Source organism: Dasypus novemcinctus, chromosome 15, assembly GCF_030445035.2.
Source record: "Dasypus novemcinctus isolate mDasNov1 chromosome 15, mDasNov1.1.hap2, whole genome shotgun sequence".
Taxonomy (NCBI): domain Eukaryota; kingdom Metazoa; phylum Chordata; class Mammalia; order Cingulata; family Dasypodidae; genus Dasypus; species Dasypus novemcinctus.
In genome coordinates, this window is record NC_080687.1 from 92,743,076 (window position 1) to 92,756,695 (window position 13,620).

Genomic DNA, 13,620 nt, shown 5'->3' on the forward strand with positions numbered 1-13,620 from the left:
CAGGTCCAAACTTTAGCTGTTATTAGGATTATACTTTAGCCAGCTGAATTTACTTATCAGTAGCTGAAATTGGTGCCCATCCATCTCTTCCTCCCCAAGTTTTGGGAAATGGCACTTCCAACTCTAGCCACGGAACAGCTCCTGGGGTGGCTTGCTCACGAATCCTGTCTGCAGAAGGGCAGTCTCCTCCTTCCATATTTTCAAGGATGATGCAGGGTGTTCTTCTGGTTTCCTGGGGCCCCCAAACAGGTGCTTCAGATAGCTCTGGGTGTCCACTACCTGCCCTATAGCATGAGCTGGCCCCAGGAGCGCCCTACTCCACTGCCATCTTGCCCCTCTCTCCCCTCATCACGTCTTTCTAACAGCAGCACCGACTATGGGTCAGCTGCCCAAGATTTTGAGCTAAAGGGAGCAAGGTCATGTGTTGTATAAAGGCACTGAAGCAGTACTTTTTTGAGAGCCTATGAGTTGTCTGCTGTTTTACATTTTTTAATCTCAGGTTAGATTCGACTTTTCCATTTTAAAGATAAGGAGACCAAGCTGCTGAGGGGTTAGGGACTTGCCCATGCCACCCAGTAAGAAACTGTTCATTGGGCCCCAGATTTGCATAGAAGCCCACTGACACCGACATCCATGGTCTTTCCACCTGGAACCTCATTTATTCTTTTTAATGCTTTTCCTTTGGGTTCAGTAAGAAAACTCTCCATATTATAGCGGGTTGAGTGGTAGCCCCCCAAAGGTATGGCCACCCAGAACCTGTGAATGTGATCTTATTTGCAAAACGGTCTTTGCAGTTGCAATTAAGCTAAGGATCTCAAGATGATCTGGAATTGGGTGGGCCAGAAGTCCAGGGGAAGTGTCCTTAGAAGAGCAAGGAAGGGAGAAGACACAGAGGAGGTAGTGGGGAGACTGAGGCAGAGAAGGGTGTGATATGTCTACAAGCCAGGGAATACCGGGGATGGTCAGGAGCCACCAGAAGCCAGAAGGGAGGCACGGAACAGAGTCTGCCTCGGAGCCTCCAGAAGGAACCACCCTGGCCTCTGGAGTTGAGAAAACATTTTTGTTGTTTGAAACCACACAGTGTGTGATACAGCTCTGTGAAGGACAGCCCCGGGACTCTAGAGTAGCAGGGCAGTTTGTGCGTCCATCCCCTTTCTTTCCTTCCTCCAGCAGTGCCCCTTTCCAGGAAAGGGTGAGGGAGGTCTTTGGTAAGACTGGAGGAGCCGAGATGATGCCATGAAGCCAGCATCAGCCATCGATAAGGGTGGGCTACACAGGTCTCACTGTGAAACCTGGACAGATCAGGTGCTCCCCTGGAGCCAGGCCCTGGGGAGAAGAAGGCAAAGGACTATGGCAGAGGTGAGGCGGAGGGAGGGAGGCCACCAAGAGCAGGGCATTTTGCACAGCCCTCGCAGGAGGACTCTGTTGGTGATGCAACAGGCAAAGGAATGATTTATACCATCCTCTGACCCTGGAAGTTTCCATGCTCATCTAAAAGCAAGACTCCTTTTTTAGGAGTGGACTGTGCCCCAAGCTCCTCTGGATATCATGGGCTTAACTTGGGAATCATGCTAGAATGTCATGGAAAGGCTTAAAGGGGGGAGGGTGATGTTTCTCCTACAAATAAGGCCTTCAGAACAGAGCTGGGGGTCAGTTTTGACCTCACTGGAGGGAACTCTCAGTCACCAGGTTCAAAAGTTCAGAGAAGGCAGGGAGATTGAGATCAGGCAAAAAAACATAAAAGAAATAATAGAAATAATAAGAATAATATGATATATATGATCATAATAGAACAGCACAGACATGCCAGCAGATTTCTTAGTTCATGGGGAAACTTTGCAGGGGCAGAGCTTTTGTTTCTTGGCATCAGGCATCCTTCTGTGGGAGGAAGGGGCTCAGTGGATCACCTGGAGATGGGCCAGGATTGGTGATGGGTTTGGAGAGCAGAAGGGTGGCAAGATCTGCATACGTGTTGTTGACTCTGATTTCAGTGAAATGACATATAGAAAGTATCTAACACAGGGTTGGTGCTTATGAGGTGTTCAGTTCACGTTGGCTCCCTCCCCTTCTCCGTTTGAGCTTCCCAGCCCAGACCCAACTGTTGTCCCATCTGTTGATCACACACCCCCTTGCCGATCTCCAGATCATGGTGCATCCCCTTTCCCCTGGGTGTGTGTGCTTTCTTTTTAAGAAACTTTTTGTTTTGAAATAATTTCAAACTTACAGGACAGTTGCAAAAATAATACAAAATCCAGAGAATTCTAACATACCCCTCACTCAGCTCTACCAACTTTTACCATTTTACCACATTTTCTGTATCATTTTCTCTCTCTCTCTCTCCATCTGTTTTCTAAACACTTGAGAGTAGATTGCATACATCATGCTCCTTGACTACTTAACACTTCCATGTTCTTTTCCTATGAACAAGGATATTCACTTACACAAACCACCTTAAATGTAGCTATAAACTTTAGGAAATTTAACATTGATACAAAGCTTACAGTCTACATCCCCATTTTTTCCTTTGTCCTAATAATGTCTTTTTGGACCTTTTCCATTAATTAGACGCAGTCCAGATCATGTAGTGCATTTAGTTATTGTCTCTTTAGTCTCTCTTTTAATTGTGAAAACATACACACAACTTGAAACTTCCCATCTCAGCCTCCCCAAAGCATATGATTCGGTATAATTCAATTCAGGATTAATCACATTCACGATGCTGTGCTACCCTCACCACTGTCCATTACCAGAAACCTCGCACCCATTATGCATAAACTCCCCATTCTCCTCCCCCCAACTCCAAATCTATACTTTCCATATCTAATAAATTTGCCTATTCTAGCTATTTCATATGATTGGAATCATATAACATCTGTCCCTGTGTGTCTTATTTTACTCAGCATGGTGTCTTCAAAGTTCATCCATGTTGTCGCATGTATCAGACTTCTTTCTTTTTTAGGGTGGAATAATACTCCATTGTATGGATACACCACATTGTGTTTGCCCATTTATCAGCTGATGGACATTTGAGTGGCTTCCACATTTTGGCTACTGTGAATAATGCTGCTCTGAATATTGCTGTACAAATAAATGCCCTTGTGTTTTGTGTAGCATTTCTTGCTGTAACCCAGGGGATGTGCAGACGTTTCTATAAGTTCTAAGTGAGACCTGAATTATGTTTTCAGGCAGTATGGCAGGGAACTGCTTAAAAGAACCTGAGACAAGGTCCCTTGTAAAATGAAATTTTGACAATGAAATTTATATTCTTCCTGATTTTACTCTAAGTGTATTTAAATGCTTTTGTATTTTCTGAACATAAAATTTGCTTGAAACTGGGGTGTGGGAAACTCCAGTGAGTAGTTATGGTGTCCCTGTACCTGCTGACCCTGGCCCACCACTCCTGTCCCCTGCATTTGGCATAATAACGTGGAGTTGGAGCTGTCTGGCTAATAAGAGGCTTACATTACATCAATAATCAAGAGGATTCCAAGTAACAGCCTCTAGAGAGGAATGACTGATTTGACAGCATTGGGGGCAGAAGGGACGGGCTGCCCCATTCACAAAGCCCAGACATCAGCACTGGGGTCTCAGCTCAGTTTCCACATTTCCTTCCACAGTCCAGTGAGCTCAGTTTGGGTTTCTTTCTTCTTGGGTGACCCAACTCCAAGTAGAAGATACCACATCTGGAGAGAGGAAAAGGGTCTCAACTCAGCCTGGCAGGGACACGAATGGCAGCTGGGGTGACCAAACAGGGCCTGGTGCTTAGGCTATTGTGAGTCACACTGACCCTGACCTGCCGTGGGCAGAGCCAGGCATGAGCTCTTCCAGCTGGCCAGACGCCCCTGTCCCATCCGTGACGCTCAGAGAGAAACCATGAGCGCTGAAAAACACCGTATTGTTCTGTGATGTCACCTCTGGAATGTTCTGAGTGTTTTGGCGACCAGCTTCTGCATAGGACTTATACCTGGCACCTCACGCTGGTATGGCTTATTTTTTCTTGAGATAGAAATAATAATTTTAGATAAAGATGTAAGTGCAGTTATCTCTCCTTCAAAGGCTTCTGGAAAGCTTTTATATCGACTGTAATATTTGTCTTAATTTCTGCTCAGAGCGGGATAAAGCATCTTACCAGATATCAGCTACGCGTTCTCTCAGACTCAGATTTCCATCATGTATGTAACTACTGGAGGGGAGTAGACGAGCAGTAAGTCCAATGTTGTTCAGGTTAGCAACTGGAGCCCAGAGGATGGGCTGGGAAGCAGAAATCGTCTTATTTTCTCTGTTCCACAGCTGTCAAGGCCAAATTATACAAGAAAAAGAGATACCGATCTGAAAATCTAGAAATTCCAATCAAAGTGGTTCTACTTCAGGTAGGGATTATCACAGAAAGGTGTAATCTCTCAGGTTTAGCCAGATTAACCCTCCTCTTTCAAAGCTCTAGCATGTTGTGGAAGAAGCAGGCAAGTCAGGGCCTCAGAGTCTACCGCCGTGTGCCTGGGGGAGGCCGCCTAGCCGCTCCGAACCTTGGGTTCCTCTTCCCTCAGAAGAAGGGGCTGGCTCAGATGATCTCGTAAGATCTTCCAGTCCTTCCAGTTGCTGGGATATTTTGAAATGACCTGACCTTTTCCAAACAAGATCTGTTGATGCTGGCTGTTGGTCAACCACTCTGCATTTCTTGGGGAGAACTAGAGCCAGGTCTTGAAACCAAATGCATATGATCACATCCCTGAGAAGAAAAGTCAGTACATGCACCAAGGGGTACCAGGTCATTTTGGAGGTGTCAAGAGAATGAAGCTCTGTTCTGTACCAAAGATAGAGGGCTTAAGGGAGGTGGACGGGTTTTCTAGAGGGATTCAGAAGACAGGACCATCAATTGGAAAAGTTCAGACAGACCTGAGATGCCCAGGTCTCCTCCCCTGAGTGCTGGAGCTCTCTTCCTCGGGTGTCTTCCACATGCTGCTATGTCACAAAGGTCAGCTTCACTTCTCCAGAATCATCTAAGGCCCTGCTTGGAAAACACGTCCATGCAGCCAGAGGGGCTGAAATGGAGGGCGGAGGAATCAAACGTAGAGGTGACCACTTGAAAGCTCTGTCCAGGGAGCTGTGACAGTAGACATCCTCGGTTATTGTTATTTTCTTATTTTGTTAGAAGTTTCAGAAGAACAGCAAGTTGAGAGCGGAAACCCTTCAGCAGTCTTTCTACAGGTGGAAGTAATTGTAACAATTTACCCAAGTATGTTCAGCAGGAGGGAAAAATACAGGGGGAGAAAACATTCTAGGTATTTTTAACATTGCCCTTATCGCTCTGCAATGGACAGCCCCCTTTGCATCCAATTCAGCTCATGAGGCTCAGCGAGACTGTAACTTGCTCCTGATCATTAGCCAGGATGCCTGATAATGGGGTTCCTACCACTGTGGGGCCTGAGTCTTTCCTCTGAAAGACACTTGTAGTTTCTTCGCCTGCCTGGAGGGGCGAGAGCTGCTCCCTTGGTTCCTTCACAGTCCACGCCAATCATTTCTTGGCATTGCTAAGGGATGGCAGAGGGCGTGAAGGGGAAGTGGGAATAGGACGTGAAGACCGCGGTCATGTCTGCTCTGGATCTGCTCGCCTCCCAGGCTGCAGGACTTGCCCAGAGGGCCCCAGCCACACAGCAGGTCTCAGACCCCTGCCAGGGTGCCCTGGACGGGGTCTCTGGGGCAGGGGTGTGGGCAGCTGTAACTTCAGGTCAAAGGCGCCTGCCCACTTCCGGGGTTTGTGAGAGGGGCCGGCGCGCTTGCTCTCCCTCCCCAAGGTTCTTTGAGTGTCTGATACAGAAAATAATATTGCGCTGGTTTGGGGGAAGGACCCATCTGGGGAGCGAGGGGGAAGGGATACTGACTGAGCCCTGATCTGATTACGTGATCTGGGGCCATGCAGGTGGGAGGAACCAGATCCCCAAGGGCTCCAGGAAACCCCAGTGCTGGAGCCTGGGCCAGGGCCGTCTAAACTCTGAGCGTCTACCCTTGCTTTCAGGAGACAGCTCTCCTCTCCCGGGCCCCTCCCCGGGTTCCAAGCAGATGGAACCTGCTGCTGTCCTCCGGGACCGATTGCATTTTTTGGGGGAGGGAATGACAGCAGGGGCTCTGCCTCTCTACAAAGTTGCCTGTCACCCTCAGCTCCCAGTTGCTGGGCATTGAGGCTTCTCGATGACATTGCAAATGCGGTTGGTTGGCTGTTTATCACCCTCAGGGTTTTTCAGGTCTTACTGATTCCCACTTTTTCTTCCTCACATTACGTATTTGTGTTTCCCTCCAGCGAAGGCTGGCTGACCTGGGTCCTTTCGTACGCAACGAGGCAGTTCTCCCAGGCACTCCCGACATTCCTCCCCAGAGCTGTGCCTGGGAATTTCATGACAGCCTGGCTTACTCCTGGATCAAATAAGGGTCGACGCCAGATCAGAATGAGCTCCAACAGCTTCCTGGGAAGCCCCTTCCCCCCTCAGCGTCCCTTTGTTTGGGGTGGTTCTCCAGAAGCTGTGGGGTCTCAGCCGGATCGCGACTGTGGGGAGGAGATGTGAGGACGTTCTGTGTAGACGGCTAGCTCAAGCCACCACGCGGGGCGGCTTCTCCGTCCTCTTGGCTCTGCACATTGTAAGGCTATCAAAATCGGTCGCATCCCCCCTGTGGCGCTTCCCTTTGCCTGTTCACATGTATTAAAACCAACGCTGGCTTTGCCAGGGAGCAGAGTTCATGTGAAAACACGACCATGAGGCTGAGTCCGGGGAACTCGTCTGAAAACCCGTGGCTTTTCTCTCCCACATCCTGGAACCTCTCTGCTTCCCGGGCCCCGAAGGAGCCTCGGATGGCAGGATGTTCTCAGGCATAGCCCCCGGGATGTTAGCAAAATGGGGCTTGAACATGTTGGCCAAGGGGATCGTGCTCTCCGGGGGACACCTGGGTATCAGGTCCGAGCAATAGAGGGAAGCGCTCGGGTGTCCACTGAGGCTGGCCGGCGGCTGTTTGGCGTCAGTCTCAAACTCTTCAGATGGTCGCCGCCCACCCCAAAAACCTCCCCTCCAGTGTTTCCACCAGAGCCCTGCTCCTCAGAAGCCGCTCCGCCCCTGGGAGGGCTGTTCATCTTATCACCTCCCTTTGCCCTTCCCCTCCTCTCTCCCCTTGTCCACTCTCTCCCCCTGCTCACCACTTGCACGAGGCCAGTGATCCCACTGTACTCGTTGACGATTTCGAGCATTTCCCTCCACATTTTAAAAGGAGAGGCCAAGGGTAGGGCAGTGTCTGTGGTAGAGGAGGATTCCAGGGAAAGGGTGGCATCTCAGGCAGTTTAGGAGGGAGATGTTGGTGTCTTGAGAGCGTTGCAGGAGAAGTGTATTCCGTGCTTGCCTCTCTCTGCATATTCCTTCTTCCACAGAGAAGCCAGCCTTCTTCTTTCCCACCTCCTGGTGAGGGCATCTCACAGAGACCTGGAGAGAGACAGCCCTTTCATTCATGGGACTCTTGGCTCTGCCTCCCGTGTGGTTTGACCCACAAGCCAGGAAAATCTGTCAGGAATATTCCGGAAGTTTTCTTTTTTATTGGCACAGGCCTCTTGTGAGGGCTTGAGGAGATCACGGGCAGGTTAGCTCAGCCTATGAAACCAACCCAGCGGTACCACTGGCCAAAGGGACCCCGCTGAGGTGGAACTGGCTTTAAATACAGGCTAAAGAAGCCCGGGACCTTGTATTGGCCTGTGTTTTCTTAAAGCTCTGATGCTTACTTTTTGGAAAGCCCTTTTGTAAAGAAATTTATTGAGCAATGGCTGTAGTGCATGAGGCCAGGAATGTTTAAGCTTTAACAGTAAAATTGACCTTTTTCTTCCGTCTTTGTAGTAGCTTGCCTGGAACTTTGTTGTCCTCTCGCAGTAACCCCAAGAAGCAGTCAGAGCAGGCATGTTTAGGCTCATTTTAGAGCTGTTCAGAGAAGTGAAGTGGCTTTCTTTAGAGCATTCAGCATGGGACTTTTGTCCCCAAAGCTCCTGGGAACTTGAGATGAAATGGACAGCTAGCATGCCTGCGCGCGTGGGAGGCAGTTTCCTTTAAGTAGCACACAGATGAACCGAGGGTTTCACGTCAGGAAAACCCCACCGGCACAGATCTTACATCATGGAGTAACAGCCCTGCACTGGGACGACTATTTTAAAGCTTTCAGCATAAACTGAAATGAGGTTAAAGCATCACGAATGATACTAAATATATTCATTCTAAGGAAATTGCCATTTTTTGTAGGCACCAGATGATAGACTATCAACAGTTTCATATGGTTCAGCCTAACTCTTCTTGTTCACCTTCAGTGCATTTTGCTCAGTTAGGTCATTGGCAAGGATCTATCTCTTCAGCCTCCCATGTGGGTGAAGTGTGCTGGTCTAATTTCCAGGAACATGCTTGAAATTTTCCATTTAAAAAAGTTAAGGGAGAAGATATCTGGACCCCCGAAGTCCTGTTTGCTCTTGGGTAAGTCCATGGTGATTTCCCACACACAAGCTCAGGCAGCCAGACCCGAGTTTGCATCTTAGCAACTAAACTAGCGCTGGTGATTTAACCTCTCTGAGTTGCAGTTTCTCCAGCTCTCCAGTGGGAATTCTAATAATACCTTGGATAAGTCCATGTCGTGAGGACTAAATGAATTCAGTAGGCAAAACTCTCAGCTCAGGTCCTAGAGTGAAACTGGGGCACTCTCTGTTGACTAAAACTGCCTTTTCTCCATGGCAACATCTTGCAGAGAAAGATCTTTTTGGAACGAGGGCCTTTGTGCTGGTTCAAGTGGAAGGATACACCAGTCAAGGCTCATTTCTTACTCACCTTGGCTAATCCTCCTTGGAAATCGGGACCAAGGCAACTCGGATTTACAAGGAGAATGCTTGTCTGGGCTCTCACCAGTGAGGCTGATTGCTGATTGCAGGCTGGGTCACAGAAGCCAACGTGCTTTTCCAATTGAGACACGTGGAAACCATGGAGGTGGAATTTATTTAAAGTAAATAAGGGACTGATGGCAGAAAGCTCTCCCATCCTTGCTATCTGGAAGATTAAGCATATAATTACAAAGTTAATGACATGTGCTTACTGTAAAGTTAATGGCATATAACTGTGCCTTCTATTTATCTACCTCTTTGGATTCTTAAAGAACTCTAACCAACTTTATACACTGTGCAAATTATATATCTTTTTAAATGCATATATATATATATAACCTGACTGGTTTTCTATCTTCTTTATCTGTAAAATTGTGAAAATAACCTAAGAAATGAACAGTTGATATTTGCAGAGCATGTCGAGGTACTTGGATGAACTGTTTTTGCTGTATTTAGAAGTCTCAGTCATGGTTTTATTTTTATTTAATTTCGTTGTGGCAATTGTCGTCTTTGTGCCAGGGTATTCCACCGGTTCACCTCTTTTTTAATACAGCTCAGAATTCTTCCACTGAAGATTGTGAAATCTCCATTTCTTGATAACAACACCTTACATTTCTATGGCACTTGGCAGCTGTAAAATCACTTTTACTTTTGTTAGCTCATTCAGCCCTCACAACAGAGTTGTGAACTAAGCAGGGAGAATATTATTATCTCCATTTACAGCTTCTCATGTTGGAGGATGCCTTGGAGATCACGGAGTCTAACTCCCTCTTTTTTTTTACTAGTGAAAAATTTGAACCTCAGAGAGGGTGACAGCTCTCATCGTCACTCGGCCCATTAGTGACAACCAGGAGGGGAATCTAGGGCTTGTAACACCCCCTGTATTAGTCAGCCAAAGGGGTGCTGATGCAAAATACCAGAAATTGGTTGGTTTTTATAAAGGGCATTTATTTGGGGTAGGAGCTTACAGATACCAGGCCATAAGCATAAGTTACTTCCCTCACCAAAGTCTATTTTCACGTGTTGGAGCAAGATGGCTGCCGACATCTGTGAGGGTTCAGGCTTCCTGGGTTCCTCTCTTCCAGGGTCTTGCTTCTCTCTTGGTTCAAGGTTCCTTTCTTCCCTGGGCTTGCTTCTTCCTGGGCTCAGCGTTCCTCTCTTCCTGGGGCTGGCTTCTCTTTCCTCTGTGTGCTTACTTCCCAGGGCTCCAGCTTAAGACTTCAGTATCAAACTCCAACATCAAAAACCCTTCAACTCTGCCCTTTGCCATGCCTTTTATCTGGGAGTCCCCACCCACCAAGGGGCGGGAACTCAACACCCTAATGACGTGGCCCAATCAAAGCCCTAATCATAACTCAATCACGCCCAGGTACAGACCAGACTACAAACATAGTCTAATATCTATTTTTGGAATTCATAACCATAACAAACTGCAACACCCCCCCATGCCCATCTTGACCCCTCAGCCTTTAGCCCTGGTTTGCCTCTTATCAAGCAAACTGCACATTTCACTTGGTTTAGAGCAGTCCTGACTGCCTGTAGCAGAAACACCCGAGGTAGGAGCTGGTTAGAACCGCAGACCAATCGCGGATGAACCAGAATTGCCAGTGGGAGGCTCGGAGCTGCATTTAAAATTCACTCCACTTCTTCTCCTGTGCAGGTAGGTGTGTGGTCCCTGGCACAGTGGACTGATGCTCTGAGAATTGGATGCTCTTTTTATGGGGGTGGTCCTAAAGTGTATGGTCAGCAGCGTCCATTCCTCTCTGGATTCCTCAGTTCCCTTTGCCACCTTCAGTGCTGTGTGTTGAACTCTCAGCACTGAGTGATTAGACTGTGATGGTGCTCATTGTTAGAAAAAAAAGAGGTATCAGCTGGATTCTGCTTAGAGCTGAGCACGTGCTGGGGGCGGGCAGGGCAAGCTCAGGGACAGCGAGGAGTAGAGGCGAGGGAGAGGGCTGGGTGGCTGTTGGGGGACTCCTGCTGCTCCTCTCTCGTGTTGGGGTGGCCTCACAGCCGGAGCTGGGGCGTCTGGAAGAACAGTGTTTGTTCCTCCTCTGGGACAAAGGAAGTGGACCAGAACTGGGGGTGGTACTTTTGTGCATTACCTCCTTTAATCCTGGAAAAGATTTACGTCAAGGAGGAAGGGGCACTTAACTCATTTTGCAAATGTGGAAACTGAAGCTCAAGGAGAGCAAAGACCTTGCCCATGCTTTTACTTAAAAAAAAATTTTTTTTAAATCTTACATTTGGTGTATTTTCCCCCAACCCAGCCTATTGCCCAAGTCTTTGCAACTGGTAAGTGGTGGGGTCAGGACTCAAAAATACTTGACTCCCAAGTCAATGCTTTTAATCTCTGTGATAAACGGTCCTCACTATTTGTGGATTCCTTGTTTGCAAATTTGCCTACTTGCTAAAATTTATTCATAACCCCAAAATCAATATTCATGGCATGATCGTGTCACTCACAGAAATGTGCAGAGGGGCGAGAAATGTGAGTCTCCCCAAGCACGCGTCTCCAGCTGAGGTCAGAGGAGGTGCCAGATGCTCCGCCTTCTTATTTCAGCTCTCCTACTGTCAACCAGGGTCCTTTCTGAGGTCTACCTAGGGCACGTTTTGCATTTTTGAGCCCCCAGGCATAGTGCTGAAGTGCTGTCTAGTGTTCCTAAGTGCCAGAAGGCTGCCATGTGCCTTGCAGAGAAATATCTCTGTTAGACAGGTTTAGTTCAGGCATGAGGTACGCGCTGTTGGCCAAGTTCAATGTTAATCAGCAATATATATTAAATAAAATGTCTTTAAACAGAAACACACATAAAACGGTTATGTTGTGATGGGATGGTGAAAATGCTGTGACCACAGGCTGGTAGTCACCTAACCTTGCATTTCCCCCAGGAACTGTCCATCCGTTGCTAGTTCAGTGTTGGCTGTGACTTTATAGGACACAGCTATGGCCAATGATGAGGATTGACTGTACTTCCTTGTGAGAGCCTCCAGAGGCCACGTGCCCATGGGGGGGCAGGCCTGACTGTCAGACTGGGCCATCTGGGGGGTCCCCAGGCTTTTGGGCGCCCCAGCTTCTCCGCTAACGCCGGGTCTCCTTGCTCTCTTCCACAGAGGGGCACGGCCGAGCCCTTCCTGAGGCTGCACAACCTGTACACCACTCCGAGGTGCGCCAGGCAGGCCGCGCTGCCCAGGCTCGGCCGCGGGGCGGTCAGCCAGCACTCGTACCCGCTGAACCGCTTCTCGTCGGGGCCCCTCGACGCCATGGAGCGGCCCACGTCGCAGGCGGACCTGGAGCTGGACTACAACCCGCCCCGCGTGCAGCTCAGCGACGACATGTTCGTCTTCCAGGACGGCCGGTGGGTGAACGAGAACTGCCGCCTGCAGTCGCCCTACTTCTCGCCCTCGGCCTCCTTCCACCACAAGCTGCACCACAAGCGCCTGGCCAAGGAGTACCTGCTGCACGAGGAGAACAAGTCCCTGCGGGAGGAGAACAAGGCGCTGCGCGAGGAGAACAAGGCCCTGCGCAAGGAGAACAAGATCCTGCAGGCCTTCTGGGAGGAGCGCAAGGCCACGCTGGCCCGCGAGGAGAGCCGCACCTCGCCGCCGCCCGTGCGCAAGGACAGCGCGGCGCTGGAGCCGGGGAAGAAGGACACCGCGGCCCTGCAGCTGCACGGTGGCAAGGACAGCAGCGCCCTGCAGCTGCTCCGCGAGGAGAACCGGGCGCTGCAGCAGCTACTGGAGCACCGGAAGGCCTACTGGGTGCAGGCCGAGGACAAGGCGGCCCCAGCCGAGGAGAGCAAGCCCGCGGCGCCCTCTCCGCGCGAGGAGCCCCACGCGCTCGGGCTGCGGCCCGACGGGGGCACGGGCCTGTCCTCGCCCTTTGAGGAGCCCAAGGGGCCCTGCACCCCGCAGGAGGACGCCAAGACCCTGCGCGCCCTGCGGGAGATGGTCAGCACCCTGTCGGGCGCGGGCGGCGAGGAGGAGGGCAAGGCGGGCCCCGGGCTGCAGGACGGCGGCCAGTCCCTGCAGCTGCTGCGCGAGATGAACCTGGCGCTGCAGGCGCTGCGCGAGGAGAACCAGAGCCTGCAGGCCCTGCGCGAGGAGAACCGGCTCCTGCAGGAGGAGAACCGCGCCCTGCACGTGCTGCGCGAGGAGCACCGGCTCTTCCAGGAGGAGAACAAGGCCCTGTGGGAGAACAACAAGCTGAAGCTGCAGCAGAAGCTGGTCATCGACACGGTGACCGAGGTCACGGCACGGATGGAGATGCTCATCGAGGAGCTCTACGCCTTCATGCCGGCCAAGAGTAAGGACCCCCAGAAGCCTGGCAGGGTCTAAGGCCGCCACGGCGCCGGGGAACAGCTCGGGCCAAGCCGGGCTCCCTGCCGGCCTTCGGCCCTCCACGCCTAACCCTCACCACCCCGTCGGAGAGCAGAATTATTGGCCTTCCCAATCTCAGAGAAGTAATAAAGGCGTGAGGAGGCTGGGGCCAGTGTTCATCCGTGTGCTTTGGCTGCTTTTTCTTCTCTTTCCTCAAGCACCCTCCTCCCTTTATCGCTACCTTGTTATTGTTTTTCTCTTCCTTTCACCCCCTTTCTTCCTTTTCGCTTTCCCTGCTCTCTTCGTTCTCCTCTCTTTTCTTGTTATCTTCCATTTCTGGGATGGGAGACAGGTCATCTCGGGGGGCAGTTTTCAGTTGTGCCCCTCCTGATGTTTTGGACAGGGTGATTCTCTGTGCT

The 13,620-nt window shown here is 50.2% G+C and overlaps 1 protein-coding gene across 1 annotated transcript; it reads left to right on the forward strand.

Annotated features, from left to right (window-relative positions):
- The first annotated feature begins 3,573 nt into the window (after nt 1-3,573).
- Nucleotides 3,574-13,380, forward strand: CBY2 (chibby family member 2). Its single transcript, XM_004457856.3, is given in 4 exon segments — nt 3,574-3,980; nt 4,291-4,321; nt 4,324-4,370; nt 11,996-13,380. Coding segments are annotated over 4 exon segments (1,377 nt in total). The 5' UTR covers nt 3,574-3,905; the 3' UTR covers nt 13,220-13,380.
- The last annotated feature ends 240 nt before the right edge of the window (nt 13,381-13,620 follow it).